General features: G+C 38.4%; 1 protein-coding gene across 1 annotated transcript in view; it reads left to right on the top strand.

Moving 5' to 3' along the window:
- BMX (BMX non-receptor tyrosine kinase) overlaps positions 1–27514 on the top strand; it is a 68992-nt gene that overhangs the window by 14005 nt on the left and 27473 nt on the right. The window contains exons 4-8 of the mRNA XM_044666956.1: positions 1007–1126; positions 7398–7465; positions 13820–13941; positions 20491–20553; positions 22842–22895. Of these exons, the coding sequence (XP_044522891.1) occupies positions 1007–1126; positions 7398–7465; positions 13820–13941; positions 20491–20553; positions 22842–22895 (427 nt within the window). The remainder of the gene's footprint in view (positions 1–1006; positions 1127–7397; positions 7466–13819; positions 13942–20490; positions 20554–22841; positions 22896–27514) is intronic.

Below are 27514 nucleotides of genomic sequence, written 5' to 3'. Positions count from 1 at the left end.
GGTTTTTCCTCTCTCTCTCTCTCTCTCTCTCTCTCTCTCTCTCTCTCTCTCTCTCTCTCTCTCTCTCTCTCTCTCTCTCTTTGCCTTCTTGACAGATGGTCCAATGGCCAGAGCACTAAGCCTGGAGTCAGCAAGACCTGAGTTCAAATCTTGATTGAGACACTTACTAACTGTGTGACCCTGGGTAAATCACTTAACCCTGTTTGCCTCAGTTTTCTCATCTTGTGCAATGAACTAGAGAAGGAAATGTCAAACCACTCCAGGATCTTTGCCAAGTAAACTACAAATGAGGGTACAAAGAGTCAGATACAACTGAAAATAACTGAACAACGAACAAAAGAATGTAAACTCCCTGAGTGTAGAGATTCTTGCTTTGTTTTGTCTTTGCATCTCCAAGGCCTACCACAGTGTCAAACAAACACTGAGCAGAGGCTTAATAAATGGCTTGTTGATTGACGGATATAATTTTCAAATCACAAAATAAATAGGAATGCAACTGCTACAGGGAACTGAATTTTCAGGCATTTAAAAAAGTTGAATTTGGAAAAAAGCAATAGAAAAAGGTAAAAGGCCCTCTCGAGAGCTAGAAAGCTGTCTTCAGGATTGGAAAGACCAAAGATCAAATCCTGCCTTTAATATATACTTATCATATGACCCTGGGCAGATCACTTAACCTCTATTTTCCTGAGTTTCTTCATCTGTGAAATGGGGATAATATAGTAGCACCTTCTTACAGGGTTGTTACAAGGATCAAATGAAATAATATTTGTAAAGCACTTATCACGGTGCCTGGCACAGAGTAAGTACTCTATGAATGTTATATGATTATTGCTACTATCTAACTACATAGAATGATATACTGGCATAAGGACATACATTTTGCATCATGCATCTTCTGGAACCACATGATATTATTCTAGTGACATTCTATAAAGACACTTGCTGGATGTGTTCCCCACTCCTGGCCGAGTTTCTCTTAAGTCTGATTATTCTATTTGCCTTCCAGAAATAAGGGGGAACCCCCAACTGCTCATAAAGTACCACAGTGGATTCTTCACGGATGGCAAGTTCCTTTGTTGCCAGCAGAGCTGTAAGGCGGCTCCTGGATGCACGCTCTGGGAGGAATGTAATGACCATCTCTTCATTCTATCTGATTCTAAAGAATTGTCATCCTTAGTCAACTCCTATCAGGTGTCAAAACTGGGAGAGGTGGGGAAAAAAAAGTCCAGCATTGTCCAAAGAGTTTGGATTTCTTTGTTTGGGCATCATATGGTGAAGAAGTATGAGACTTGGGGCAGCTAGGTAGCACAGTGGATAGAGAGCTAGGACTGGAGTCAGGCAGAATTGGGTTCAAATGTGGCCTCAGACATGGACTAGCTGTGTGACCCTGATTAAGTCACTTAATCCTATTTACCTAGCCCTTGCTTTTCTGTCCTGGAGCTATTACTAGGACAGAAAGGAAAGTTTAAAAAAAAAGAAGGATAAGACAGAGTTAAAAAACCTCAGATTCTGTCTTTGACATTAACTAGATATGTGACCTGAGCAAATCATTGAATCTTTCTCGGTCTCAGTTTTCCCTTTTGTAAAATGGATATAATAATATCTACCTCCCAAAGTTTTCCTGAGGATCCAATGGAATAATATATGCGTAAAGCACTTTGCAAAAGCTTAAAACACTATGTAAGTGTTATAAGGATTTAATTGGAGTCTTTTTTTGTCAAGCTTAACTGTGTTATGATCTTTTTATAAATGATATTCTTTTTGATAGGAGTGAGAGGTTGGAGAAATAGAGGTTACATTCTAAGGGAGAAGACACCATCCTCTTGTTGTGACAGACTTTTATGGCTACTTTGTACATTTGGGTTTGTAAGACTAGCTAGCCCTCAGGAGGGTTGATTTCCTCCTGTTTTGTACTTTGTCTGTCATTAAACAAAGCTGTCAATAGGGAGATTGTGGTTTCTTGGCTCTCACCCATAATTCCTGCTTTAACAGCTGGGTTTCTCATAGGTGTGGCTCCTGGAGATAAAGAGACTTATATGTTCTTCATAAAAATAGATCTCGATTTTTAATATAAATATATAACATTTTCATTTTTAAAACACAAATTTGCAACTCAGCTTCAAGCATAAATATGAACTAAAGCTTTTGATCATAATATTCATAAAATAATATGCAACAAAGATTATACAGATATCCCTTCCATAATATGACTTTCCCCATTCTGGTTCCAATATATCACAGGTTGGCATAAGAAATTAAACAGGAATTTTGGGGAAGTTTTGTGGAAGCTGCAGATGACACATGAAAGCCGGCAGATGACACAGAAAAAGCTTAGAAACTCAGAAATGGATAAAATATATGTATAGTATTGTATAATATCAATGTATTTTGTCTTTTAAAGCCATAGATGTATTTTTTAAATTTTTATATAGAACAATTTATTTTTTAAATTTAAAATAAGTAAAAAGTTTGTAAAAAAGACATGACATGATGGTTATCAGATGAAACACAAAGTCTAGAAATGTAGAGATACCTTAAAAAGTTTAGTAACTTATAAATGCATATAAGATGCTGTGAATACTCCATATAAGACAGAGAAAGAGAGACAGAGAGAGACAGGCAGAATCAGAGAGACAAAGATACAGACAGAGAGACAGAGAGAAAGAGGAGGGAGAGACAGAGAGACAGAGACAGTGAGACAGAGAGAGAGAGAGAAAGAGAGAGAGACAGACAGACAGATTTTATATATATATGTGTGTGTGTGTGTGTGTGTGTGTGTGTGTGTGTGCATATATATATTTAGAGAGAGAGAGAGAGGGAGAGAGAGAGAGACAGACAGACAGACAGAGACAGACAGAGACAGAGAGATAGAGACAGAGACAGAGAGAGACAGAGACAGAGACAGAGACAGAGAGATTCTTTTAAAACCATATTACAAGTTGCTGCTAGGTCGTTCAGTGGATTGGGAACCAGATGGGAAGTCTAGAATTGAAATAAGGCCTCAGACTCTTGCTAGATGTGTGAACTTGAGCAAGTGGCTTAATTCCTATTGCCTAATCCTAACTGCTTTTCTGCCCTGGAACCAATACACAATATTGATTTTAAGACAGAAAGTAAGGGTTAAAAAAACCCTAAAACTAAAACATATCATATATTTGTTCAACTGTGATTATGTTTGGATGTCAAGATAAGGAAGTTAAAAATTGATTTGAGTCAGAAAATAAATATTTATTAAGCACCTACTATGTGCCAAGCACTATGCTAAGAGTTGGGGATATGAAAGTGAAAGAAATTTCTGAACAGTTACAGATCAATAAAAATGAGAGATATCAATATTTTGGAGTTTATGACTGTGCTCCAGTCTTTGAATTATCATTTGCTGATAAATAAATAAGTTAAAATTTTATCTTAGGAGAATTTTAGTGGCCCATGTTAAATAAGAATCATCTTTTACTGAGGCTCACCACTAGTTGTTTTCAAGAATTTGGCAGGGGCAGCGAGGTGGCTCAGTGAATAGAGTGCCAGACCTGGAGGCAGGAGGACCTAGATTCAAATCTCATTTCAGACACTTCCTATCTGTGTGACCCTGAGCAAATTCACTTAATTCCAATTTCCTAGCCCTTACCACTCTTCTGCCTTTGAACTGATACTTATTATTAGTTCTAAGACAGAAGATGAGGGTTAAAAAAAAAGGATTTGGCATTAGAATTCTCCCAACTAATAAGTAATTATTATGTTGAGTAACAAATCTCATTTAAATAATTTTTCTTTTCATGGAAGATTTTACCTCCACCATGATTCTGGCTTTTCCAGAGAAAAGCTGGGATTCCTGGCATTTCTCTAAGATTATAAACTGTAGAGAAAGCCAGAGTTGCAGATCTCTGGACTAACAGCCCTGGATTATTAGCCTTTGGCCAGATAAAGGACTCTTTGATCAGTTTCTGCTCTCCTCATACCTCTTCCTGGGGTATTGGTTGAGTATCTGAGTATACTTTTATAGGTAATGAGGCCATTTTTCCATCTGTCCCTTGAGAAAGTCTCACTTGTGGTCACAGAGATTTTGCCCTCTGGCAGCTTCACTACTGAACAATTTTGTATGAGAGTCAATGCCTGTACAAGAGAAATTAGCTAACTCACTGTTCTTATAATCCAGTCCACATTTGCCCATCTGTGTGCTTCTGTTCATGTTGGTCCCTCTCCCTGGAATGCCTCACCTGTCAAAAATCTTATTCTTTGGGGGCTTCTTTACCCATCTAAGATGGGCCATTTTGGTGAGCAAGCCTGAGGGGGAAAAATATCACCTTTTCTATAAATTTCCTCCTCCCTCCAATCAATTGTATTTTCTACCTTCTCCAGTTCCTGCTGAGTTCTTTTGGCATTTCTATTATCGCCGTCATCATATTTGAGTTATTGATATTTGTGTCCGAGGACCCTTATGTGTCTTGAACCTATAAATACTTAGTACTACTTGGCAAAGTGGGTAAAATGGTAGGTCAGTCTGGCATCAGGAAAATCTGAGTTCAAATCTGGCCTCAGACACTTACTAACTTTGTGACCCTGGGCAAGTCACTTAACCTTGTTGGTCTCAGTTTCCTCATCTGTCAAATGAGCCAGAGAAGGAAAGAACAAATGACTCTAATATCTTTGCCTAGAAAACCCCAAATGGGGTTACAAAAAGTCTGAAAAAAACAATCCACAAAAATGTACCTGTACTGGAGAAGGAAATGACAAACCATTCCAGTATCTTTGCTTAGAAAGTCCATTGGACAATACCGCCCATGGGGTCCCAAAGAGTTAAATGGGACTGAACAATGATACATGTACCCATTACTGTCCTAAGCATCAGAGATACAAAGAAGAGGAAAAAATAGTCCCTGCTCTGGAATTGTAAAGATGACATTCTAATGGAGAAGACATTATTTACATAAATAGATGCATTTACATAAATGTTATAAATATTTATGACTGTTTTACATTTATGAATATTGATATTTATGTAAATAAATGAAAGGCGTTTACGTAAATACAAAGTACAGCCAGGATAGATGGAAGATAACATTAAGGAAGGCAGAAGTAAGTGCCTGGGGAGTCTAGGACAGGTCTCCTACTGAAGAGCTTAATATTTGGCAAAAAGAGCATTTGAGGTTAGTCTCAAAGGGAGCCTGGAATTCTAAAAAGTGGAAGCATATTCAAAATTCCAGACTTGGGGACTGCCAAGACAAGGACAGGGAATCAGGAGATGGGGTGTTGTGTTAGAGGAACTGAAAATAGGCTGGTTTTATTTAATCATAGAGTAAAATGTAAAAGATTAGAAAGGAAGGAAGGAAAGAGTCTTTTAGGAACAATTTTAAATGCCCAACAAAGGAGTTTAGTTTTGATTCTATAGGTAATAGAGTAGGGAAGTCACATATTCATACTTATCCTTTAGGAAAATTTCATTGGCAGTGGGGAGGGGAAGGACAGAGTACAATGGAAAGGGAATTGAAGCAAAAAAACTAAGAGACTCTTCCAATAATCCAAGTAAAAAAGAATGAAATTCTGAATGAGAGTAATGACTTATAAGTACAAAAAAAATGTGATACATCCAAGAGTTGTTGTGGAGAAAGAAAAACATGATTTTGTAACTGATTAGATATAGAATCTTATGTTTTATGAATTGAGAAAAATTTATTTCAATTTTATGTGATTCCAAACTTGATTGTTTGGCAGGGTTGTTCATGAATATGATTTTGAGAAAGGGAAAATAATAATACTATGGGTATTTTTGACCCTTCCTGACTTTGAGACACTCTCGTCCATACCCTTCTCTGAAAGGCATGGCTCAAAAGGGGATCATTCCATGTGCATATGGGAAGGGAGGAAGGAAATGAGCATAAGCACTTGCTATATGCCAGGCATTGTAAATACTTTACAAATATTATACCATTTGATCTTCACAACAAACCCAGGACATAGGTGTTATTATTACCCCCATTTTATAGTTTAGAAAACCAGAGACCTGCTTAGAATCACACAAGTAGTAACTGTGGATTTTAACAACTCTGAGGTACCAACTCACACCAATCAGATTGACTAATGTGACAGAAAAGGAAAATGGAAATGCTAGAAAGGATGTAGGAAATTTGGGACACTACTATATTGTTGATGAGGGTGTATACTGACCTAACCACTTCAGGGAATGATTTGAAACTATTTTCAAAGGACTCTATAACTATGAATATCCTTTGATCCAGTGACTCTATTACTAGGTTTGTAACTTGAAGAGATCAAAACAAAGATAAAAGGACCTATTTGTACAAAAATATTTATAGCAGGTTTTTTTTGTGTGTGTGTGTGTGTGTGTGTGTGTGTGTGTGTGTGTGTGTGTGTGTGTGTGTTGTGGCAAAGAACTGGAAATCAAGGGGTTGACATCAAGTGGAGAATGGCTGAACATTTTGTGATATATAATTGCAATGAAATACTATTGTGCTATAAGAAATGACAGGCAGGATGGTTTCAGAAGAACCTGGAAAGATTTACATGAACTGATGCAAAGTGAAGTGAACAGAACCAAGAGAATATTGTCACTGTAACAGTAATATTATACAGTGATCAATTGGGAAGGACTTAGTTATTCTCAGCAATAAAATGATCCAAGACAATTCCAATGGACTCATAATGAAAAATGCTTTCCATCTCTAGAGAAAGATCTGATGGATTCTTCCTGACTCCAGACCCAGTGCTTTACCCATTGAGACACTGAGCTGTTTCTAAATTGGGAAGCGGGGGGAAAAGTAAATAAATATATAAATTGGGGAGTGGGCAAAATCAGTCTTAATAATTAGCAACAGCAATACGTAATGCAAAAATAACACGTTGATATTCCAAAAGGTCTCTGCTCTTGTGATGACAATTTGAATATTTCACAAACAAGTGTAAGAAATGCAAATAATTTTCGGTAATCCATATAACTGTTCCTCATCCTCAAAGAAGGCCGTATACCTCTAGGACTAACATTTGTTTATTATCAGAAGACGCAGGTCAACAGTGGGTATGTGTTTAGACCCATTATGCAGCATTCTGAGTTCCATGGATGTCACAGAGATTGGATATAAACAAAGATAGTAAAGTTTGGAGTTGTTTTCTTTTGAAAATGATTTTCTCAGTTGTGCAAAACTTCTATCATTGTCCAAATCTATTAGACAATAAATGAAATAGGCAGAGATCGCTCCTTGTTATGACCTCTCCCCTTTTTAGGCATTCTAGTGTATAGCTGCAGGGAATCTTTCAATATTTATGTCCCCAGGTTTCAAGAAGATTATTAAACAAGTCCTTTTTTTTTTTTTTTTTTTTTTTTTTTTGCTTAGAGGTGTCTATTGGTCTAAGAGTCCTTTGTCATTTCTTGTTTCTTCTTTTAGATGCAAATCTTCATGTGGAAAGCATCCCTGTGAAACCAGTACTTTATCCCATCATCCCCCATAGATTGGTAAGTCACAATCATTTTTTAAAACAAATCATTTGCAGGCTTCATAAGACCATATGTACCAAATAACCACATACTACCATATCTATGTAGTATGGATATATGTACTACATTCTATTATATATGTATATATGACATGCATGTCATATATATATGTAACATATGTCAAAGATTCTTAGATTTGGGAATAGAGGACACTTTCTAACCAGGCATCAAGGAGATTTGGGGAAAACATTAATAGTAGCTGCTGACAATACTAGATACCAGATTCAACTATGTATTCTGAAGGAATTCAAAATGGAAGAATACACCAGTGAAATTATGGTATTTTCTCCTCCAATTCCATACATATCTTCACATAAAAGAAGGAAGAAATGGTGATAATATGGGAGAGGTGTCATGAAAGGCACCAAATAAAATTTGAGATTGCATTCCCAAGGACTAAATTGACCCAATCCTGCCAAAAAGAAATAATGACTAACCTCTATATAGCACTTGCTATGTGCCAGACACTACAATTATTATGTCATTTAGTCTTCATAACAACTTTTGAGAGATAGGTGCTATTTTTATTCCCATTGAACAGATGAGGAAACTCAGATCAAATGACTTGCCCAGGATCACATAACTAATAAGAATCTTCTGAGGTTGGATTGGAACTCAGGTCCTCCTAACTCCAATCCCAGTGTTCTATCTATTTTGCCATCTAGCTGCCCAAATTGGGGAAAACAACATAAATAGTGATCTTACTGGAAGGCACTTCAATCATCAGTCAACAACTATACACCTAATGCTATTTTACAGCTGAGTAAACTGAGGAGGAATATACATTAAAATGTTAATGGCAAGATGTGAACCCAGGTCTTCTGACTCTAGGGACAGTGCCCTTTGCCCTATGATATGCTGAGACAGCTGGGTGGTGCAGTGGGTAGAGCACTGAACTTGGAGAAAGGAAGATTCCAGTTCAGACCTGGACTCTGATCTTTCATTACTAGCTGTGTGATCCTGAGTCAGTCAGTTTACTCAGTTGTAAAAAGGGGACAATAATAACACCTACAGAAAAACTGCAAAAAAAAAATGCAGAAAGACTGCAAGCAGAGTAGTACATTGTACCATGATACAATGCAAAGAGCCATCTCTCTAGGGTTCAAATCCTACTGTATACTACCACCGTATATGTAAAATACTACCTGTAGGATCTGAGGAAATTTTTCCAACTTTCTGAGCTTCACTTTCTTTATCTGTAGGAGACAGATAAACTAGATGGCTTGACCTCCAAGCTCCCTTCCCACTTGAGATTTTCAGTCTTATAGAACTCTAAGACTTGTCCAGAGTCATTCACTTTAATACTTTCAGATTTTCCATTCAGGGCTACCCACACTTTTGCACAATTTTTTATACCTTATCTGACCATGGAACAGCTTAGTGGGGCAATGGATGGAATGCTGGACTTGTAGTCAGGAAGATCCAAGTTCAAATATGGCTTCAGCCATTTACTATGTGACCCTGAGAAAGTCACTTAATCCTATTTGCCTCAGTTTCCTTATCTGAAAATGAGATAGAAATGGAAATGGCAAGCCACTCCAGTGTCTTTGCCAAGAATATCCCCAGTGGGGTCACAAAAGAGTAGAATATGCTTGAACAACATGAAGCCTGTACTGATCTCTGGAGAGGAAAGGTCTTTTGGCGGAATCTCAGCCCTTATATCTATACTCTGCTGTGCCATGGAAGGCAAAAGATCAGCCCCATAGCAATTCTATTGACTTTATAGATGCTTTTTAAATAACTACTAGACACTGAAGGGATTCCAAAGATAATCATGACATGGTATCTGGCCTCAAGTTCCTTATAGGTTTGGGTTTGCCAGCACATAGCAAAATTTAGAAAGGAGCGGAAGCAGCTAGTGGAAACAGCTAAGCCTGGAGATGAGAGGTCCTAGGTTCAAATCTGGGCTCAGATATTGCCCAGCTTTGTGACCCTGGGCAAGTCCCTTTACCTCAGTTGCCTAGTCCTTACTGCTCTTCTACCTTGGAACTCATAATCAATATCGATTCTAAGACAGAAGGTAAGGGTTTAAAAAAATTAGATAGGTGATGGGAGACCCAAGGCAGAAAACTAGACACGGAGATAAGAGGAGACCCAGGTGTGTGCAATGACATAAAGGCCAAGAGAAAAAGGAAGTGGTCAGATGGTGAATGCCACAGAGTGGCCTGGGGGGGATGAAGACTGAAATGAAACCATGGATTTGGTAATTGGAGTTCATTGTGATCTTGGTCAGAACAGTTTCAGGAGAGTGATGAGGACGGAAGGCAGATTGCAAGGTGTTGAGTAACACCTGGTTGGTGAGGAAGTATAGCAAGAGTACAATATTCTTATTTTGTCAGTGAAAAAGTGAACAATTATAGGATAGAATAGCTGGGAGTGGTAGAGTCTAGGGTTGATGTTTTTGTTTGTTTGTTTGTTTTGTAAAATAGGGAGGCCTCAAAATATTTATTAGATAGAGGGGAAGGAGTTAGTAAAGAGAGAAAGACTGAAAACTCCTACTGCTTATAAGAATGATGGCTGTCATTCATGAAATTCGATGTTGTTTTTGTTCAGTCATATCAGAGGATTGATAATAGTTCAATCCTCTGGGGACCACGTTTTAATATATTGAACCCATAAAACCCTTCTTTTCTCCCTTACACTCTTAGTGACCCCATTTGGGGTTTTCTTGGCAAAGATCCTGGAATAGTTTGTCTTTTCCTTCTCCGGCCCATCTACATAGAGGGAAACTGAGGCAAACAGGGTTAAATGACTCACTCGGAATCACCCAGCTACTAAATGTCTAAGGCTAGATTTGAACTCAGGAAGAGGTTTTTCTGATTCTCAGCCCAAGACTCTATCTGCTGTACCTCCTAGCTACCCTAAGAAGGCTTGAAGATTTATTTACAAAAAAATTTACTTTCATTTTCTCATTTAATCCTCATTACAATCTTGTAGAGTAAATGCTATAGGCGAGAATAAAGAGGTTTCCAGAGACTAACTGTGCCTTGCCCATATTTACACAGCTAATAAATGTGAGGCGGGATTAGAACTCAGGTCTCCCTAACTCCGAGTCTACCCTTCTTTCCATTACATCAGTGATTCCCAAAGTGGGTGCCATCGCCCACTGGTAGGTGCTGCAGCGATCCAGGGGAGCAGTGATGGCCAGAGGTGCATTTGGAGGTGGTGAATAACTGTAAGGAGGTGGTGATAGTATGTGACAGGGGGCGCTAAGTAATATTTTTTCTGGAAAGGGGTTGGTAGGCCAAAAAAGTTTGGGAACCACTGCATTACATCATATCACACTGCCTCTTGGGCAGGTCAAGAAATCTCAGCTCTTGTACCAATATGGAAATCTGACAGATTCCTTGGCAGATTAGGTTCTACTAGAAATTGAATGATACTAAAGTTAGGCAGAAATAGTAGAGTTTCTAATAGCCTGAGAAAGCCATCTGGGATCATCTAGGATATGAATAATAACTGTATTTCAGTATAATTTAATCCTAGCAATCCTATGAATTTTATTTTATGCATTTAAAAACGTGGGGGTGCAGCTAAGTAGTTCAGTGGATAGAGCATTGGGCTTAGAGAGGGTCCTGGGTTCAAATATGAATCAGAAACTCCCTAGCTGTGTGACCCTGGGCAAGTCATTTAACCTCCATTGCCTAGCTCTAATCTTTCTTCTGCCTTGGAACCAGTACACAGTATTAATTCTGAGACAGAAAGTAAGGATGAGAGAGAGAGAGAGAGAGAGAGAGAGAGAGAGAGAGAGAGAGAGAGAGAGAGAAGCAGAGGCAAAGAGAGAAGCAGAGACAGAGTGAGGGAGGAATGGAGGAGAGATAGAAAGAAGGGAGGGAGATGGAGAAAGAGAGAAAGACAGACAGGGAGAGAGAGGAAGACAGAGAGATAGGAAGAGAGAGAGAGAGAGAGAGAGAGAGAGAGAGAGAGAGAGAGAGGAGTAGGAGCAGCTAGGTGGTTCAGTGGATAGCTGGTCTGGAGATAGGAGTCCCTGGATTCAAGTCTGGCCTCAGTTACTTCATAGCTGGGTGACTCTGGGCAAGTCATATGACTCTTCTGTCTTGGAACCTGTACACAGTATCAATTCTGAGACAGAAAGTAAGAGGTTTTTTTTTTGTTTTGTTTTGTTTTGTTTTTAAAGAGAGAGAGGGTAGGGGTAGCTGGATGGATCAGTGGTTAGAGAGCCAGGCCTGGAGATAGAAGGTCCTGGGTTCAATTCTAGCCTCAGATACTTCCTAGCTGGTTGACCCTGGGCAAGTCGCTTAACCCCTGTTGTTTAGCCCTCATTCCTCTTCTGCCTTGGAGCTGATACTTGATATCTATTCTAGACAAAAGATAAGGGTTTTTAAAAAACTCATAGGGTACTCCAGCATTTTGATATACCTTTCGGTCAATGAAAACAGTAAGAAGATGTCCTGTGGTACCCTTCATGGACCAAATTCCTTTGATGTTTCTTACCTTCTTACTCCTAACCAAATTTGTGATGTCCACTTGCCTATGACCCCTGATCAGTGAACTGGGCAGGAAGAGAGATGGGATATGATCCAAGGGAGCATGGCCCCAGAGCTATCATCTTCATGCCATGAACTCACCTTGACACATATTTATACCCTCCACATAATTGCAGTCTCAAAAAACATTTTGTGAGCTAAATCAAATGAAGGGGGGAAACGCCCTTTATTAAGAAGCTTGCCCTTTTTGTACATGTTCTGATAATGAAGCCTGAAAAGCCTGCTCTTTTAAAAACGCAAACCAGAATATTTCACAGTGTAGCAACCTTTGTCTCTGGTTCCTACTAAGGGATTATTTGGGGTTTGTATTGAAAATTTTCAGTCATGCAAATCAGCAGCCTGGCAGTTTCAATGCCATATAAGCCCATTTTAGTTATTTCCTACGTGAATGCACTTGGGAGTTGTTTAGAAAGAACATTTTGGAAAACATTTTCTCCCGAGGTGCATTCCAAAGAGAAAGGAGTTTTAGTAAAACCAGGAAATAAAAATCAGGGCTCTGACCTTTTCATTTAGATTCCTCTTCTCTTCAGTGAAATGTTTACTACTCTATTTCTTTGGAGAAAGAGGCTCTTGATTTTGTGTGTGGGTCATGGACCTTTCTAGAAGGTTGATGAAGCCTATGGACCCTCTCCCAGAAGGAGTCAAGTCAACAAGCATTTATTAAGTTCCTCTTATGTTCCATGCACTGGGCAAGGCTTTAGCAACATAAACAAATGTCCCTCCTCCAAGTTTTTTTTAAACTCCTACCTTCTGTCTTAGTACCAGTTCTAAGATAGAAGAGAGGCAAGGGCTAAGCAATGAGGGTTAAGTTACTTGCCCAAGATCACACAGCTAGGAAGTGTCTGAGGTCATATTTGAACCTAAACCCTCCTCATTCCAGTTCTGATGCTCTATCCACTGTGCATCCCGGCTGCCCCTCCTCAGTTCTTAAGTGCACAAAATAAAATACATAGGATTACAAAGGTTATCAATTATGTTGAAATATATTTATCATTCATGTTCTAGATCAGTGATTCCCAAAGTGGGTGCCACCGCCCCCTGGTGGGTGCTGCAGCGATCCAGGGGGGCAGTAGTGGCCACAGGTGCATTTATCTTTCCTATTAATTGCTATTAAAATTTTTTAAAATTAATTTACAAGGGCACTAAGTAATATTTTTTCTGGAAAGGGGGCAGTAGACCAAAAAAGTTTGAGAACCACTGTTCTAGATGAACCTTAATGTTTGGGCAGTAGGTGGCATTTTGGATAGAGCAATGGTCCTGGAATCAAGAAGATCTGAGTTCAAATTTGGTCTGAGACTAATAAAAGCTGTGTGACCCTCAATAAGTCACTTAACCCTGTTTGCCTCAGTTTCCTCATCTGTTAAATGAGTTAGAGAAGGAAATGTCAAACCACTCCACTGTCTTTGCCAGGAAAGTCCCAAATGGGGTCACATAGAGTCAGATATGACTAAACAATCATGACAGTTTTCAAAATAAATATTTTTTAAAAGTAAATTCACAGAGCTCCAGGTTAAGAACCCCTCCTTTGGAAAGTGCTGGTTTCCTTTTTTATTTTTTTTATTATAGAAAATAGACTCTACTTCCTAGCAAAATTTTGCATCATAGCATGCCATAGATCTGGGTGCCTGCATTCTAAATACAGTAGATCCTTGATGGATGAAAATCAAAGATGTCTCATGGTTTTGGGGTGGTGGGAGGGAATGGGGAGTAAACAAGTTCAAGAATGATCTACTTTTTTCAATGACTTATGAGCATGTGGTCCAAGTATTTACTGTAATAAGTTCATTTCTTCTGAATACCAAAGCTGAAGATCCCACGAGCTGTTGCTACCTTCCCACCTCCTGAATCATTCCCAAAGTCCACTACGGAAGAGTTTGATTCAGAGAATAGAAGAAATGAAAGTTCTGAGATGCGTGCAAATACACGGTAAGTATTCTGATTGGTGATATGATAGATCAATACAAGTAATAATAATTTGATCTATATATTGCTTTATGTGGTATGTGAAATTTAACAAAAGGTAACTGAGACAGATTTCTCAAAGCAAGATATCATTTATTAATAGGAGTATGTAATCCGATAATAAAAGACTTTCCTTTATTTAGGCCTAAAACCAAATCAAAGATGCAACTTATTTGTTTATTTATTGATAGAATTTATTTACAAGTGTCTCAGCCCCTCCCTCCTCTCCCTGCATTATAGAAGGCATCATCCAGGAAAAGGATATGTATATATAAGAAGTCTTTCATGTTTCCATTTTTTAGTTCATCCTCTGAAGGAAACATTCATAAATTATTCTTCCAGGATTAAATCTGTAGCTGTGCACGATCTCTTTGTCCTACTCATTTCTCTGTTTGTTATCCCATTAATTTCTTTCCAAGTTTCTAAAAAGTCAGTCTGCTCATCATTTCTTATGGCACAGTAGTATTCCATTGCAATCATATGCTACTATGTGTTTAGCCATTCTCCAACTGATGGGCATCCCCTCAGTTTCCAGTTCTTTGCCACCACAAAGAGAGTTGTCATAAATATTTTAGAACATAGAGGTTCATTTCCTTTTCCCCCTAATCTCCTTGGGAAACAGACCCAGCAATGAATCTGTTTTTGTTTTTATTTGCTGCTTTAATTTCATAACAAATCACAAAACAAGAATCACTTGTGAATGCCCCTCCCATATACCACCTACACTTTAAGGCTCCAGCGCTGGGTGGGACAAAGGCAGTTAACCAAGGACTGGAGAAGGGCAGGGGCCTGCTATCCTAGGAACAAAATACTCCCAAATGAAAACTTCAGCAAGGAAACATTCACTTTCCCCTCTACCAGGCCACTTCAGCATCTTAGTTCTGCATAGGAACAGCTGTGAGGACTACTGCTGGGGCATCCCCTCATGTCACCCCCAAACCTGCTGGACAGGCAACTCCTTAGTCATCTTCATGCTCCTTCAGAAACCTCCTCTCATGGATCTGGAATCTTGTGGTTGGATTCTTCGCTTTTGCTTTTATCCTTCTCCTGCCACCCATTACTGTCTAGTAGTTGTAGCATCTGAGGTCCAGAATTTGATGATCCTTTACTAGCTTCTCCTTCTGGTAACCCTAGATCAATCTTCCATTTTGGGACTGACAGGAGAGTCCCTGTGGAATAAGCAAGCTTCTCCTTCCCAGGCCCCTCTTCTAGGAGGTCAGCAGACTGTGGTCCAGGCCCTACTTGACCCAGAGAAGATGCTACCCTCCAAAGCAGCACAGGGCTCAGGTTGACTGGAACTCTCCAGAAAGACTCCTGTTTCAGTGCTGGGGGCAGAATCCATAACTTCTCAACAGCCTTTGGAAGTCCTGGTCCTCCATTACATTCTCATTTTCCTCTGTCAGAGGCACCAAGGGCACTGCCTAGGTATAAGCCATCCTGGATGTCAGGTATTCAAAATTAGACCTTTCTAGAGCTAGAGGATAGGAAAAGAGAAGTCTTCCTTTTGCAGGATTTGGCTAAGGCTTTAGGGTAGGTGGACTGAGGTGCCTTGGTTCTAAGGCAGTGATTCCCAAAGTGGGTGCTATCGCCCCCTGGTGGGTGCTGCAGTGATCTAGGAAGGCGGTGATGGCCATAGGTACATTTATCTTTCTATCAATTGCTATTAAAATTAAAAAAAAATAATTTCTAGGAGGCTAAGTAATATTTTTTCTGGAAAGGGGGAGGTAGGCCAAAAAAGTGGCATGTGGGATAACCTAGACTTTGGAACTTTTACAAGTTGAGATGGCGTGGAATGGGAGGTGGACCACAGCCGGGCTCTGTCAACTCTGATAACTCTTTCTATAGATCTGACATGATAGAAATGGATTTTGCCTACTGTAGAGAGATCTAAGATTCAATTGGCTAGATCTGAAGAAACATCCAAGAGTAACTTTTAAGAGAAAGAAAGGAAGAAAAGAAGAAAGAAAGAAAGAAAGAAAGAAAGAAAGAAAGAAAGAAAGAAAGAAAGAAAGAAAGAAAGAAAGAAAGAAAGAAAGAAAGCGGGCATAACCCCAAAGTGGGATGAAGATCACCTCTCTCTATTTCTAAGGAATGATTTCATAAATTTCATGAATTCCTGCTGCATCATGGATTACTGATGAAGACCCAAATATGTAGACTTACTGGAAAGTAGGGAATTAGACTAGATAATTTTTTTTTAATTAGCCCAGTTTTTCAAGGACAACCACACACTTTGCAAGAAATGGTGAGATAATATTTTATGAAAGTATTGAGAACAGTTTTTCTTTAACACTTATTGCAAGAAAGCTTTAGCCTTTGGTATCAAACTAGGAGGGAAGAGATTGAATGTTGGCACCCATGAGCTTCTTCATTCAGAGACAGAGACGAGGCTTAAGGTTTGTTACATAGAATAGGATATAGTTACAGAATAAAATCAAATATTAAATAAATATTAATTTTTACAATGTATACTATTTGTTTAGATCTTCACAACAACCTTGTGAGGCAAGTATTATTACTATCTATGTTTTAGAAAAGTAACAAAAGCTTGCATTGAGGTGTTTCCCTTAGAGCTGGGACACTTCTAGGGAGAGACATGCTTTGGCTCCTTTCTCAAGCACTTGCACTCCCAGAAGCTCCCCAGTTGGCTCCTTGAGCCTTGAGTGAATGACATATAGATATGATTAGAAACTGGCCCAAGAATATAGGTTGAATAAAGGTGTGAGGAGAATTTCCTCTCAAAAGGTAGCTCCTTTGTTGTGTATTATAAATTAGAGGTTTCTGTAAAAAGAGGATAAAGTTCGACCTAATGGCCAAACCATTAGGTCACTCTTCTCTATGGACTATTCCATCAGAATCAACTAGTGAGGTGGTTTTGATCTGAACTGCTTGGCAACCTGCTTGCCTTTAACAATTGGTGAGTTGTTTGGTTGGTTGTTGTCCTTTGTACTTGAAGAGGACCAAAATGATATCACTGTGTTTGAGTCAATGTACAGTGTGTCTGACTGGTGTTGATAGGACCAATACAGGTTTAAAAAATTCTACCACAGTTTGGACACAAAGAGCCTGTATGAATATTTGGAATGGAGTTAACAGTAATAGTAACAGTAACCATCTTTGACATATCACTTTAAGATCGACAAAGTGATTTACACATATTTCCTTTGATCCTCACAATAACCCCTTGACACAGGCAATATTATACCCTTCATAAAGATGTGGTCATTGAGGCTCAGAACACTTTAGTGACTTGCCCATGGTCACAAAGCTAAGACGTTTTGGTGGCAAGACTTGGACATGTGTCATCCTGACTCCAGGTCCAGTTCAATGGCCAATATATTATGGTGCCTTTGACTGTTATCCTCTGGTATTCTGGGTGACCCTGTATTTTGCAGGAATTCCATGCTGCCATTTTCTACATTACACATCCTAAACCATGTCTACATGATCCTCATTCAAAAGTAGGACTCATTTTCCCAAATGTCTTATTCCCTATACTATTCTATACCTCTATCACTAAAACTGTGTCACCCTCTACTTAGACCTCAGCATTTCCTCTGGCTACCAGCATTCAACTTGTTCCTGATCTCTCACCAATTTCTCTCCTGTAAAGGTCATTTCTCTGCTGTTACCTATGATTCTCTTCTTTCTTCTCAACCTTATAACTCTGCATTTTTATAGCCTTTCCTCATCATCACAGGGGAGGTTTATCTATACCTGTGATTTCAATGGTATAAGGAACTCCCAATAAGTTTATTCCCTCCACCAATGTAGAGGGGTAATTATTCTGTAATTTATAGCCTTAGAGATTCACCTGGGGGATACTGAGAACTTAGGTGACTAATCCCACAGTCATGTTCTCTGTATTTGTCAGAGGCAAGAATCAAACCTAAGTCTTCCTAAGTCAAAGACTAGCTCCTGATCCACTACTACAAGCTGATTTCCTTCTACTGTTTTACATAAAATAAAATCCACACAGCACCAATAATCAAACCATAAAATTGTAAGGAACTCAATCAAAAGTAAATTGATGAGTATCATAGGCTCATTCCTTCAGAAGTGGAGTCAGAATCAGAGTTGGGTCACTCAACTCTTGACCTCTAAAACCATTCATGGGAATGTTATTTCCTTAGAAGACTTGAAGCTGAATGGGATAAGGTTCTGAAGGTAAAATTCCAGATCTTTGGCTATCCTCAAGCCATATCTTGTGGTTTTAAATATTTGAATGCATGGTAGCTATAGAATACCAGGCCTGGAGTCAAGAGATGTTGGGTTCAAATCTGGCCTCAGATATTTCTTAGTTATGTGCCCTTGGGCAAGTCACTTAACTAACTGCCTAGGTCTTGCCACTCTTCTAACTTAGAATCAATGCTAAGACAGAAGGTAAGGGTTTAAAAAATTATTTGATTGCAAATGAATATTGAAGATTAATGTTGGGGAGGTAGGTGGTGTAGTAGGTAGAGCCCTGAGCCTGGAATTAGGAAGACTCATCTTTCTGAGTTCAAATCTGGCCTCAGACATTTACCAGCTGTGTGACCCTGGGCAAGTCACTTAATGCTGTTTCCCTCAGTTTCCTCCTCTGTAAATTGAGCTGGAGAAGGAAATGGCAAACCATTCTATTCTCTTTGCCATGAAAACCCCCAAAATGGGGTCATGAAGATTCTAAAAATGGCTAAACAAAAATATTATTGTTCTTATATGTGGTCCTGAGAGAGATTCTTTGTCTTAAAGTTGCAAGGGGGCAAATACACTTGATCGAATGGGGTCATGAAAATTTGAACATGACTGAAAAATGACTGAACAACAACAGAACTTTGTGGAACAGGCCATGGTGGCATTTACCACAACTCAGATCATTACGCCAGTCTTTTGTATGGACCATTGAATCGGGATTGACTAGTGGCAAGATAGACTTTACTACTAAATGAAAACGAAGGACCACTACATTGACCTACCTCTTTTGAGGCCCTACTAAATCAGTCCTTCATATAAGTACTTATTATAGTAATAATGATTGCTAGCACTTAAATAGCTCTTTAGGTTTTGCAAAGAATTTTACAAGTTGTTTCATTTAAACTTCATAACAACCTAGTGAGGTAGATGTTATAATTATCAACATTCTACACATGAGGAAATAGGCTGATTGAGGTTATACAGGGTCTCATAGCTGGTAAGTGAATTGGTTAGTGGATTATGGTATTTATTAAAGGTCAGTTACAAGCTAGAAGTTTAAAAATCAACCTTGAGGGGGCAGCTAAATGGCTCAGTGGATTGAGAGCCAGGTCTAGAGACAAGAGGTCCTGGGTTCAAATATGACCTGACACTCCCTAGGTGTGTGACCCTAGGCAAGTCACTTAACCTCCATTGCCTATTGCTTCTTGCTCTTCTGCCTTGAAAACCAAAACATAGTATTGATTCTAAGGTGGAAAGTAAGGGTTTAAAAAAAAATAAAAATAAAACCTTGATTTTTCAGCTTATTTTCAGGTTGGAAAGTAACCTTGCCTCTAGCAGGACACTAAGACATGACAATCTTTCCATGCTGTTCCAGAGATCTGATTTTAAAGACATTTCTTGTCCTTAGAAGTTCTTAGAGAACAGGGAGAGTTTACTGGGTAGAGCACTTGGGGTAAAACCCTGCAAGAAAAGTTTGTTGATGTGGTAATGATTTTGACAGGGTTGGCACCAGAACTGAAGGGAAAGGAGGCCAAAGATCTGGGCCTTCCTGATACATTCTTTGAAAAAGACGTTGTGTAAACTTTTTGCATTTCAAGGAATATTGCTTCAAAAAACAACAAAGGATGCTTCCTCTGAAGGGCAAAAGGAATCTGGCTCATATGTCAGATAAAATTGCCTCTCTGTTTTGCTGCTCCTGAAAGATTTGGTTAACAAAGAAAATGAGACAATTTTCCAGATCCTGCTGGCCATACAGTCAAAGGAACTTAAAAATGTGTATTTTAAAGACATTGTCTATAATTGCGAGAATGTATGTCACAATAAAATTCCTAATGCACCACTCAAACAGCAGGAGAATATTAAAAAATCTACTCAAAAGCATTAAAATGATGGAAAAGAATACCTAAATATCCATGGGGAAATTAGGGGATAGTAGGTTGGCAATCAGGATGGTAGATTAGTCTAAATCTCCCATTTAAAAAAAAAAGATGAAACAGAAATGAAAACAAAAACAGAAGCAGGTGCTGAGATAGAATCTGGGGAATTGGATTTTGAAAATTTAACAGGAAATGAGTCACTTGTTCAATATAGTTAAGATTTAATTCTGTTTAGAAAATGTTCTGGTTGTGCACAATTGCAATTTGTCAGGATGTTGGAAAAAAACAAAGATGAGAATGACTCATTAGATTCATTGTCCAAACTGAATGAAGAGCGTGGGTAAAGGTATTATATAATAATAAACATGAGAAAATTTGAGTTGCGTTTGTGCGTGTGTATCTGACGCAGTAAGTGAGAATTGCACAGAAAATGTATTTCTAGAACATGTTGATTTCATTGCAGAGGTGAAAATGCTGTGTCTGGGATTCGACTAAAAAAGCATGTAAAAATTCCAATGATTCCATGGTAAGTCAGATATAGTATTTACTTCCATTTTTCACAAGAAATCTAAAGTAGACTTAAGAGGTATCTGAAGACATTAATAAAGAATGCATCCTAGCAGAAGGCAGTTAGGGGTGTTCTTGGCTAGAAAGTTGGACTCAGAATCAGGAAGACCTGAATTCAAATCCAGCCTTAGAAGTTTACTAGCTGATAATATATATATAACCCAGTGGAATTGCTTGTCATTTCCGGGAAGGGAAGGGGAAAGGGGAGGGAGACAACATGAATCATGTAACAATGGGAAAAATGTTTCAATAAAATAAAAATTATATTTAAAAAAGAAATTTACTAGCTGTGTGACCTTGAGTCCATTGCTTAGCCTCTGTCTGCCTTTTCCTCATCTGTTTCCTCATCTGTAAGAGATGGGGGAAATAATAAGCTTTTACCTCCCAGGTTTATTGTGAGGATCAGATAAACAATATTCGTAAAGTGCTTTACAAAACTTAAAGTGCTATATAAAGCTAGTTATTGTTACTTTGCTTTGATAACCATTTATTGTATTGAAAAGTATTTAATAGATAGCAAGTATTTATTTAGCATATTCTCTATGCCAGGCACTGGAGACACAAAGGCAAAATTAAGACATTTCTGCCTTCAGGAAGCATATATCTATAGAGGGAAACAACATGTACATACACACGCACACAGACATACACAAAATAAATACAAGATAATTATTTAGGAAGAGGAAACATTAGCAGCTAATGGGGTGGGGAGAAGTGCCCATATAGGAGAAGATATTTGAGCTGAATTTCGAAGGAAGCGACTCTAAGAAACAGAGATGAGGAATAAGTAGATTCTAAACATGGGGGCAATGTGTGCATAGATGCAGAGACTAGAGGTGGGATTTTGTGGGTAAAAGGAAACAAGTAGGCCAATTTGGATAGACTACAGAATGCATGAAGGAAAATGATGTATAATACTCTGGAAAAATAAAATCTGGAAAGACAAGTTGGACCTAGATTGTGAAAGGGTTTAAATGCCAATCAGAGGAATTTGAATTGATCTCAGAGGAAATACAAAGACTGTTCCTCAGTCATTTCCAACTCTTCATGACCCCATTTGGGATTTTCTTGGCAAAAATACTAGAATGGTTTGCCATTTTCTTCTCCAGCTCATCTTACAGATGTGGAAACTGAGGCAAACAGGGATAAGCCTAGGATTGCCTAGGGTTACACAGCTAGTAAGTGTCTGAGGCCAGATTTGAACTTGGGAAGGTAAGTCTTTCTGATTTCAGTCCCAGCACTCTCTTCATTGCATCACTCAGCTGCCCAATAGGAAGACACTGATGTTTGTTGAGCAGAGGAATGGCATGCCCATATTTGTGCTTTAAGAGAATCCCTTTGGCCACTGTGTAGAGGAAGGATTGGATAAAAATAAAATTGAGAGAGGAAAAGTATCAGAAGACTATTGTTATAATCTTTCAAGAGGATGAAAGGTCATAGCTATATATATAAGGAAAAGAAGACCAACTTGAGAGAAATTATGAATGTAGAATGCATAAGATTTGGCAACTGATGGGATGATGCAGAGTAGAAGATAAGATAGAGTGAGGAGTCAAAGATGGTTCTGAAACTGAGAACCTGGGTGACTGCTAGGGGAAGATCTTCCATTCTTCAAATTAAAGATAATACAAAATTCCTATTAATCTACCCACCACAGTAACCCCATGATATGCATACATAGAATGTTAGACTTGAAGTCAGAAAGCCCTGAGTTCAAATTTTCCTTCAGAAATTATGTGGCTGTGTGATCCTGGGCAAGTGACTTATGCACTCTGTAAAAGGAAGAGACTTGAATCTGTGGTCTATATGGACCCTTCTGGAGCTAACTCAATGATTCTCTGACAAATATTGACATTTCAAAAGTTTTCTATAATATGAGGGAAAATGTCTCAAAATTGATTTAAAAATCATCTGCAAGAATGGCTCTTCACAAACCCAGAAGTATTACCCAAAACACACAAGTGCCTCTGTATGTGCTTCCTTTGTCCTCCTATTTGGAAGTAGCCCAAAAAAACTGGATTGCAGCCAAGTCCTTGCTATGTTGCTGGCCATTCACTGAAATGGATTTCAACAGAGAGAAAAATCTTTAGCTTACTCATTCCATTGTTTACAACTTCCTCAGGGTAAAAAGGGAAAATGGACTCATAGATGCAAAAATAAAGTGGAGAATCAAATTAATCAGCATGTGAATTGCTTCTATCTGACTTTTTTTTTTTTCTGCATGACATCTCCTCACCTCTTCCATAGGGGGGACCCAGGATCAAGTTCATCTGAAGAAGAAGAAAGCCTGAATAGCTATGAGTAAGTGGGTGGAATTTTTTTTTCTTGGAAGGATACATGAATTTACTCTTTCCTCCTTACATGCAATAAGAATGAGCACTGACCAATGAGGCCCTAGCCCTGGGAACATGCCAGGGGTGGTACATGAGCCTGCTTCTAGAAGTTTGTCAATCAATTTCTAGTATTATTAAACGAATACTATGCTACGCCCTGAAAGTGTAAGCAATAAAGTGAAATGGAAGGGTGCAACATCTGGTTCTCCTCCCTCAGTTTCCCTTATTGGCACATCGTCCTATATCATACTCTCTAACTATGCAGCATACCTCAAATCTTAGCCCTGAGTCTCTTCTTGGCCCTGTAGATTCTCTGACTTAGTGACTTCAAGTCTAACCAGTTTAATTACCATAGCTGTCATAACTCACCAATCTATATAATCATTTTCTTTCTAATTTCTTTTTGTGAGTCATGACTCACTAATCTCTGTATCCATTTTCTTTTAAATCTCATTTCTCTGATTTCTTTCCTGAATTCCTATCCCACACCAAAAACTACTTGGACCATAATAGATGCTGTATAAATGTTTATTCTTTTTCCCTATTAGATATTTTGAACTAAATGTCTTGTAAGCCTCTCAAAATCATCATGTCTAAAATTGAATCCATCACCTTTCTGCAATGTCTTTCTCTTCCAAATGTTGTTGTTACTTTTGAGAATATCACAATCCATATAGCTACTACCTACATTCTCTACCTTGACATTATCAGAGACTCTGCATTTTCCCTCATCACACATATCCAGTCTATTGCCAAATCCTATCATCTCTCCTTTTATAACATCTCTTACATTTGTCCTCTTTGCTCTAGTCACATAGCCATGACCTTAGTTCAGAACCTCACCTTGATTATTGAAATAGTCTCTTAACCAGTCTTCCTGCCTCATGTCTTTCTTGTTCGATCCATCTTCCATGTAATGATCAAAATGATTTTTCTAAAGTACAGATCTGACCATTTTAGTTCCCTAGTCAAAAAACTCCTGTGACTTCTCTATTGATGCTTCATAACATTGTATTTATCTCATCTTATAAGTTTTTATAATATAATTAATCATTACTTTGGTAATACTTATATATTGGGTGCATATGTGCAATTTTTTTTTACCAATGTAGGGCATCAAAAAAGTCTTATCCCCTCATTTGGATTACTGATTGAGACATTCCATCTCTAGACCTTATGCCTTTGGGCTGGCTGTGTTCTATGCCTAGAATGTTTTCCCTTCTTACTTATATTCTCTTGACTTCACTAGTATCTCTCAAGACTTAGACCAAACCTTACCTCATGTTAAATGCATAGTGTAGAAAGGGTTCAGAAAGGAGGTCTCCTCTTCTCCCCACCCTCCTGTGCCTTCCTTCTAAGATTTCCTTCCATATATGTGTGTGTGTGTGTGTGTGTGTGTGTGTGTGTGCATAATATATATATATATATATAGTCTTCTACATTCGAATATTAGTTCCTTGAATGAAAGGATTCAAACCCTCTGGTTTTTGCCATTCTTTATATTGCTTCTGCTTAGTATGCTGTCTGGCACTGAGTAAGGGCTTTAAGAAATGCTTATTGACTGACCTAATTAGAGTCAGAGCACTATAGAACCTTGGTGAGAAATATCTTGAAGGATTTTAACGGAGAAATGCCTTAAAGCGTACTTAAGGGATTTGGGGGGTGGAGTTAGTCAACCAAATTACCCAGATGGGAGATATATAGATATATACATATATATATATATATACACACACATATAATATATATAAAAACACATGAACATATAAATAAAAATGTATATCTTCCATTTGGGTAATTCAGATATAATATATATAGTATATATTATACATTCAAATTCATATGTAATATATATGCACTATACATACAAATAGACATAATTATAGAGAGAATATATATACTATACACACAAATTCACACATAATGTAGAAATAGTATCTATATGCAATACACACAAAAGCATATAATTTATATATGTTCGTATGCACATATATAATCTATGTATGCCACATATGTCTGTATGCATATGTGTAAATATATGCATTACATGCATGTGTGTATATTAATTGAGTTTCTGATAGTTATTCATCTTTGGCTCTGTCTCTCTATTTTTGGGACGCCAAACAGTGTCTATACAGTAACAAGATGACCTAAATAGGCTAAACAAACTAATTTTTTGTTGTCTTTTGGGCAGGCTGCTACTGAGGGACAGTCTCAGTATTTTGCATCCAGAATTATGTTGCAAACAGAGTGCCTCTAGTTGTTCCAAAGCTCTTAACAGAAGATATCCTGACTCACAGAAAACGAAAAACAGTTATAGAATGAGATTCCTACATTGGGTAGGGGGTTGGTTAGAAGACCTCTAAAGTGACCTTAGGCAAGTCACTCATTCTCTCTAGGACTCAGTTTCCTCAACTGTAATATGTGAATTTTGGACTTGATGGCTACTAAGTTTCCTCGTAGTTCTAAATCTATGATCTTGTGATGGATTGGTTTTGAGAATCCCTTCAGGTTCTATATTGATGATCTTATGAGCCTCAAATTAGATGTTCTCTGAGGTACCTTTCAATGCTGTCTACTATCCCCTAAACCTAAATAATAGTAAAAGTAGCTAGCATTTATACCTATTATTTTAAGGTATTGCAAAGCACTTTCCACATATGCTGTCTCATTTCATCCTCACAACCACCTTTAGAGGTAGGTGCTCTATCCCCATTTTTATAGATGAGAAAACTGAAGCTGAGAGAGGTTAAGTGAAGGTATCATAGCTAGTGAGTATCTTGAGGCAGGAGTTGAATTTACAGTTTCCCGACATCAAGTCCAAAAGTCTACCCTCTCTGAGTCTTAGTTATGTCCTTTCCAACCGTATGTTTGGATTCCAGGATTAGCTAGATAAAACCTAATATCCGTCTGCCTAATTTAATATATTTTAATGAAACTACAAGGTAACAGGGCACATTCTACCCATAGAGACACAAAGACAGAACTTATTGAGACCCTAGGAATCACCTAAGCAACAGAGCTCTGAGAGGGGGGAAAAAGGCTTTTTGACACAAGAAGAAAAAATTTTTTGAGTTTGGTTTCCTTGTTGAAATAGCTGTGAATATTTTTCACAAATTTTGTACATGTTTCTAGCCTTCTCATGGCAAAATTAGAAAACAGGCCCAGTATGCTTTTGACCACCCTCTTTATGGGTTCCTCTTTCTGAACCTTTTCTATAGCTATGGGTCTGGCGCCTGCCTCGTATCAAACAAACACAATCAAAGGAGAAAAATCACCCTGCTTGGAGGAAAGGATCGATTTCTTTCTTACTAAGGTATAAATAATTGAAGCGGCTCAGTGTGAGATGGAAAATTGCATTAAAGCAGAAGGCAAAGGCTTTAACCAAAGGAATAAGTCTAGATTTTTAGATAGCAGTCACCTGAGTGGGAAAGTGATTTCATTTCCCAAAGTCTCTGAAAAGAGAGTTCAGTCCATCTTGTGTTGATCCTTTGGAGTGGCTCAGTGAACCTGGACCTGACCACTTCTCCAGGGTATAGCCCTATCATGTGTAAGTTAAGTTGGTACGAGAGGAAGTTGGGCTAGAAGAGGGGCAGCATATTCTCTAAAGAAGTTCAATGTGATTTCCATAGCATGTGGAAAATTGGAGATGTTTAGAGAATGGAGCCTGGAGGCTCTTTGATCTCAGATTCAGGGCTCCTCATGACATGATTTTACCATCAGGCCCCATATAAGGAACTTTGTGTTAGGGCCGACATTTTGCTATAATGAATGCATTAGTGACTCTGCTCCTGCTAATAGAGATTCCTACAAAGCCACTGATTGTTTCCTATCTTATAAGATCCTGTCCCATTTCCCTGCCTCCTCTTTGTTTCTTTGGTATGATACTACTGAGAGGATGATAGAGGTTGGATCTCTAAAAAGTTTTGAAATAGGCTAAATTGATAAATAGCATTCTTTCACATAAAGCTTCCATCTACTCTTCCCCCACCCCCATCCCCAAGCAGGACCCCTGCATCCCAGGGCTTTTCCCTTTACTCTGTTTCCCAAAGGCTGATATCTGGTTATCTGGAAGGTGCTGGGTCATAGATTTAGAATTGGAGGAAACCTCAGAGGTCATCAAGCCTGACTCCATTTTACCAATGAGGAAACTTATAGAGGACCAGCTCTATATGGTAGGGGTCCTGAGTGGCGTTTTACGGCATCGGATTGCTAAGACAGGAAAAAGAAACTGAGAACAGCCGAACTAGAGGTTAGCCCATGCTGATCCCACGTTATGGGATTTTTGACTTTATTTTATACTGGTTTCAAACAAAGAACACAAAGAAAGAATCACAGCTGTGAAGGGGGTTATAAATCATACACAATTCATTAAAGCCTAAAAAATAGAGATATGGGTGCAAAGACAAGGGCCAAGTTCCAACCACCAATTAGTAGGGGATAATTCCGGAAGCAGAAATAAATTTCATGGAGATGTTTACTAATTGCGTTCTGCCTTGATTTACAGATCTGCACCTGGTCAGATAGTCTGGACTAAATTGTCCGGCTCCAGTCCTTATCTAAGTAATATATTTTTTAGGTTTCAGG

This window comes from Gracilinanus agilis, chromosome 3, assembly GCF_016433145.1.
Source record: "Gracilinanus agilis isolate LMUSP501 chromosome 3, AgileGrace, whole genome shotgun sequence".
Lineage (NCBI taxonomy): Eukaryota > Metazoa > Chordata > Mammalia > Didelphimorphia > Didelphidae > Gracilinanus > Gracilinanus agilis.
Note: the sequence above shows the minus strand (reverse complement) of the source record. Positions and strands in the feature narration are given on the sequence as shown.